Source organism: Hemicordylus capensis, chromosome 17 (assembly GCF_027244095.1).
Source record: "Hemicordylus capensis ecotype Gifberg chromosome 17, rHemCap1.1.pri, whole genome shotgun sequence".
Classification (NCBI taxonomy): Eukaryota; Metazoa; Chordata; class Lepidosauria; order Squamata; family Cordylidae; genus Hemicordylus; species Hemicordylus capensis.
The window spans coordinates 2,566,288-2,572,287 of record NC_069673.1 but is presented as its reverse complement, the minus strand read 5'-3'; the positions used below and the strand labels follow the sequence as shown (position 1 = coordinate 2,572,287).

The following is a 6,000-nucleotide window of genomic DNA, read 5'->3' as shown; positions in this document are numbered from 1 at the left end:
CCGATAGTCAGGGATGATGGGCATTGTAGGCCAAAACGAGCTGGAGAGTCGATGTTGCCCACCCCTGGGTGAGAGTGTTGTTGGCGAGACCCAGGTTCAAACCCCCACTTAATCATGAAGCATTCTATGTCAGCGGGATAAAAGATTGCAATAAATAATCTAGAGTCAGCAACTTAGGAAGAGAGGAAGCTGCCATATACTGAGTCAGAACCTTGGTCCATGTAGCTCAGTATTGTCTACACAGACTGGCAGCGGCTTTTCCGAGGCTGCAGGCAGAAGTCTCAGCCCTGTCTTGGAGATGCGGCCAGGGAGCAGGGTTTTTCGAGCAGGTTTTTTTTAACCTTGGGCCCCCAGATGATGTTGGACTACAACTCCCATCATCTTCGGCCACAAAGGCCATGTCTGGGGATGATGGGAGTTGTAGTCCAACAACATCTGGGGGCCCAAGGTTAATAAACCCTGACTTGGAGCCTTCTGCATGCAAGCAGGCAGGTGCTTTTTCCCAGAGCAGCTCCATCCCCTAAAGGGAATATCTTCCAGTGCTGACACATGTAGTCTCCCATTCAAATGCAAACCAGGGCAGACCCTGCTTAGCAAAGAAAAAAAATCCATTCTTGCTTCCACGAGACCAGCTCTTCTCCACCTACTGCAAGGTTTTGTTTTTTTTTAGGATCCCCAGCACTGCTGGAGTTAAATTAAGGCCCAGTTGTTGTGTATTGTGCTAAATTCAAAGCAATGCATGATGCAAAGTCTGAAATGAAAAGCACTAGCATTAGGACCCAGAGGAAACTGTGCCTTGGGGGCGGGAGTGGGTGGGGGCTGTTCCTGGATTAACACCTGAGGAAAGCATCTATTTAGGGGTGCAGGGAGAGGCATGCTGCTTGGATCAGAAGGTGACTTTCCCCACTTCCAATTTATTTTGCAGGGGCGAGGATTCAAGTGAGTGTCTCTTTTAAAGTAGTCTGTTCCCCAATCCTCTTCTTGCATCCCCTCCTTTTCTCTGCTATTTATCCCAGATCTCTGTAGGAAGGGGAAAACAGACACGTCTCTGTGTCTCTTGTTCGTTAGGAATCTAGCAGACGTCAAGAGTAAATCTGCCCCTGGCATTTTGCTGAACCCCAGGGTGCTCAAACGTGGGCCCCAGATGTTGGTGGACTACAACTCTGACAGGCAGGGGGTGATGGGGTTTGTAGTCCACCAAGATTTGAGGACCCATGTTGGAGTAGCTTGTGTTTAAGCAACATTTAAGCAGAGGCAGCTGTGTGTGCCCCACCCACTCCTGAAAATTCGGGGGGTGGGGGTTATGAAGATTTCATAATCTTGTTTCCCCAGGCTTTTAATTGAAATTTTAAATCTTTAATATGTTTTTATCAACTGGGATTGTTTTTAATTTGTGTGTGTGTGTGTGCATTTTAACTGTTTATATTGTTTGACATTTGTTATGTTTTAACTTTGCCTAGAAATGTCTCTATCAGGTGGTACAGAAATAGGATAAATAACAAATAATTCCCCCCCAAAAAAGCATTTTGATTGGACTAGCCTTGGAATCTCTTGGTGTGGAGGTGGGCCCTGCCCATTGCATTCCTCATCAGGTAGGGTTGCCAAATTTTCAATTGAGTGTTGCAGCTTTGCCTGACTGTAACAGCAGTTTGATCTTCAAGTGTGTTTAGGTCTGTCCTGTGCTTCTGGACCTAGTGTCTGCTGTTAAAGGCAGAAGAGCGGGCTAGATGGTTTTTTTTCTAGTAATTTCTCTATCGTGTTTATTTACCACCCTGTATACCAAATCCCTGGGCAGTTTACAATTAAACCCCCCAGACAATTAAAACCTAGACGCCTGTAAAACAAATGGATATAACCATCGGCAAAACTTTAAAACACTAGGAACTAGAAGCCTGATAAAATAGATGCATTTTCAAGAGTTGCTTAAGAACATTGCTAGAGATGGGGAGGTTCTGATCGACTTACGGATCGACTTACGGATCGACAATATTTCTATACCGCCCAAAGCTCCTGGGTGTTTACGATTTCATTGGGGGGGGTGTTCCTACTGAGACAGCTTGTTAGTCAAGCATTTCCCCGCTGTGCCACTTAAGGCTTAAGGTCCTGGGTGGTGTGGTTGTCCTAACGCTGGCCCGCCTGGCTGAGTGTGACCTCTGCTTTAGAAACCGAGGGGGGAGTTGAGAATGGAATATGTGGGAAGGGAATAATAATAAAAAACTTTATTTGTTAGCTGCCTGTGTTGGCACCCGTGGCTAGCTGGTGTCCCACAGGTTTTGGGGGGATTTGGAGGCAGTACGCTCGAAGCAGTGTGAATGCCAAAGAGATTTTATTAGACTCATGTTTTAAAAGAGGATTACAGTCACCTTAAGTGGCACAGCGGGGAAATGCTTGACTAACAAGCAGAAGGTTGCTGGTTCGAATCCCTGCTGGTACTATATCGGGCAGCAGTGATATAGGAAGATGCTGAAAAGCATCTTCTCATACTGTGCGGGAGGAGGCAATGGTCAACACTTCCTGTATTCTACCAAGACAACCACAGGGCTCTCTGGGTGCCACGAGTCGAAATCGACTTGACAGCACACTTTACCTGTGATCTGGCTCTGTTGACCTCCACACACACTTCTGCTTTTTTGTGTGTGGATCAAACTGCCTGTTAGCCATCAGCCTTGGCTTTCTATCCCCCGCACCACCGCCACAACCCCAACACACTCACACATACACACATGTCCTAGCAAGTGTCAGCCTGCCTGCAACATCGCCTCTGATTTTGCAGCCCCATCTCAGCTTGGATGGCATGGAAGGAAATGCTCATTTTCGGCAAAAGACTGCAGATCCTCCTGCAAAAAGATCTCCCCACTGCAAACACTTGGAAAGAGCAAAGAGCCCGAAAATTGGGTTTTCAACTCTGCCTCAGGATCAAAGGCAAGGCAAATAGGCAGCTTTGTTTTTGCATTCTATAGGCGTGCCTTGCTCCAATCATACAAATTTAAAGATTGATGTCTGCGCTCTGCATAGGATTTTCCAGGAAACTGTGCTGAAAACCAGCTTTTTAAAAACTCAGATATAAACCGGGATGCGCTGAAATCCAGCAGGAAAAGCCCGATTTGTGTGTGGGGTGCTTCCAAAGACACTGAACTGACCTCGGCCGGAATCTGGCTGCAGTGAGAACACCCAGCCTGCCTCCCAGAGGAGAATCCGGAGGGAAAACCCCTGTGTGGGAAAGATCCAGGACTTCTCCGCTCTTTCTTGCTTCATTTCTGTCTTCTGGAGCACCTGCCCTTGAGTATGTTCTCTTGTTTTCTGTTTTCAGGGCTGTGCGAGGAGACGAAGATATGGAAGGCATGCAGAAAGGCGAGGAGAGCTGTTTGGACCACAGGAACTCCCTGGAGCCCTGCTACCATTCCTGGGACCATGTGAAGACTGGGACCAGAGAAGGGCAGGTTCCTTCTCCGTCCTCAGAAACCCCTCCAGAGCCCCAGGATTCTGACTGCTTCCCTTCTGTCTTCCTTGCTTCTCTTCTGACCCTCGTTTTTTTACTTGTCTCCTCGTTTCTGCTCTGTCACGACAACGGCCACCTTCCATTGGACGACGGCAGGGCTTCGCGGTTCAGGAAGGCTTGTCCACTGGAGAACGGTCTTGGCTCTCTTCGTCTTCTCTTCCCGAACCAGCCGGAAACAACATGGCGGACTCTCCAGGCATATGTGCATGGCCAACGGAAGGGGAGCCATCCCAATGTGTCTTGGATCCTGGCGGCAGCCGGTCCAGGAGAAGTGAGCAATACCCTCATGTGCTTCACGAAGGCAACGCTTTCGTTGCTGACCAATGCCCATGTGGTGCGGGTCCGGTTAATCGAGGAGACCAGCGGCTGGCTTCCCTGGCTCAGCTTTCTGGAGAACGAGACCTCAGAGCTCTCTGCTTCGGAGCTATACGTGGGGTCGAGCCTCCACCCGTACGGCATGATCGTGACCTGGAGCGGGTATGGGAATCAGTCCTCTATTAAGATGAGCTTTGCCTTGCTGTTGAATGGCTTGGAGACGGCCAGCTCGGAGTTCCTCCTCCGAGCTTTGACCCCTGTGTTGGTGTCCAACCTTCTGTGGGCCGTCCGCTTTGCTGGTGGGGCCTCAGATGAGTTAATGACTGCTGAAGGGAGCTTACCTGTCCTTTGGGTGAGGCCTGAGCAGTATCTGGGAAGTGCTCTTGTTTGCTAAGGGGTGGATGTCTGGCATGTCGGCACCTTTGGATGCAGAGGTTGTTCAACCGTGCTGAAGAGGAGAATCGCAAAGGCCTGGTTTTAAACGACCGAGAAGGCCGTCCATGGGATAAAGATGAGAGAATACCTCTCCTTGGTTTTAGGCGGGCATGTACATTTGCTTTCTGTTATCTTTGGAGTGCTTTTCACTGCTATTTAATGTTTCCTACTGACCACCTAATGGTGCAGCGTGGGAATGCCTTGATGAGCAAGCCCGAGGTTGCCGGTTCGAATCCCCGTTGGTCTGTTTCCCAGGAGTTTCTAACTGATGATAAATTCATAAGTAAAGTGTGCCTCCCAAATTCCTTTGCACATAAGGTTTGAATGGATAAATGTAGGCCGGGCATGTTTTGATTTGTTCACTTCTTTGAATGTTTCATTTCTTAATTTAGAACAATTGCACATTAATCCTGACTCAACAGATCTTCCAGATATATTCCTCCTAAAATTTCTAGTTTCCAACACTTAGCCAGCAGCGTCTTGGCTGCTACTTCTAGGAAATTCCTTACTGCAGGGTTTCTCAAAGGGCGGGGGGGGGGGGTGGTGTCCCAAGATATTGTTGGACTACAACTCCCATGATCCCCAGCCTCAGTGACTGTGGGGACCAGGTTTGAGGAAACCTGACCTACTGGCTATCCATTTTTACTTCCATACAAAGCAGGATTTAGTTTGGTTTGTCCCCTAATAACTACACAGATGTTAGGAACATAGGAAGCTGCCATATACTGATTCAGACCCTTGGTCCATCTAGCTCAGGATTGTCAACCCAGACTGGCAGCGGCTTCTTCAAGGTTGCAGGCAGGAATCTTTCTCTCTGCCCTATCTTGGAGATGCTGCCAGGGAGGGGACTTGGAACCTTCTGCTCTTCCCAGAGCGACTCCTTCCCCTGAGGGTAATATCTTGCTGTGCTCACACATGGAGTCTCCCATTCAAATGCAACCAGGGTGGACCCCGCTTAGCAAAGGGGCCAATTCATGCTTGCTGCCACAAGACCAGCTCTCCTCCCTCCCTCCTTCTTGCCTCCTGCACCACTTTCAACCTTTGCAGGGGTAGATTTTGAAAGGGGGCTGGCCCCCACCAGGAGCGTGGGGCAAGGCGGCATTGGCCACCTGGCATTGGGCATCACAATAATTTGGGCCCCTTTGGATATCTTCGTAATAATCTCTTCCTTTACAGATAGAGCAAAGAGGGGCGCAGAAGCAAGCACACAGCAGGCCGTGTTAGTGCCCGGAACATCAGTTAAGTGGGATCCAAATTAAAAAATCTCCCCACCAAGGGTCAGGGAGAACCCCTCTTAGCCCGTTTGTGAAAGTAGCAAAACTGGCTCCAGTTGCTTCATATTCTCCACTGCAATACAGGAAGGCCAAGATGAGTCACAGCAGCACAGATCCAGGAGAACAAAAAATGTGGCCGTGATATTTATAGGGCTTCTCTCTTGGTCGTGGCCAATTCCACCATTTCACCATCCATTCCCCGCCCCCCTCGGCTGCTCTCTTACGGATACTAATGCTAAGAATGAGGCCCCAGATCACTGCCCATTCAAATAGCACAGAGGCCTGGCTGATTTCCTCTACTAGTAAAGGCCTCAATTCTGCTTGGTATCAGACCAAGGAGGTCCCATCAATGGGCTGCCAGATGCCTCACAAGGCTTTGTCCCTGGAGGTATACTGGCTGCTAGCCTTCAGGGCTATGTGGAACCTCCCAGTTCAAGAGCAGTCTATCTTTGAGGGCCGGTTGCAGTGCAGCAATAA

The 6,000-nt window shown here is 49.0% G+C and overlaps 1 protein-coding gene across 4 annotated transcripts in view; it reads left to right on the top strand.

Annotated features, from left to right (window-relative positions):
- The first annotated feature begins 823 nt into the window (after positions 1-823).
- Positions 824-6,000, top strand: part of ADAMTSL2 (ADAMTS like 2) — a 137,806-nt gene continuing 132,629 nt past the window's right edge. For 2 of the 4 annotated variants that reach the window (XM_053281699.1, XM_053281702.1), the window contains exon 1: positions 832-939. In XM_053281699.1, the coding sequence (XP_053137674.1) occupies positions 875-939 (65 nt within the window). In that variant the 5' untranslated portion in view covers positions 832-874. Of the gene's footprint in view, positions 940-6,000 lie in introns of all 4 variants that reach the window. The other 2 variants (XR_008312697.1, XM_053281698.1) reach the window with 2 other exon arrangements.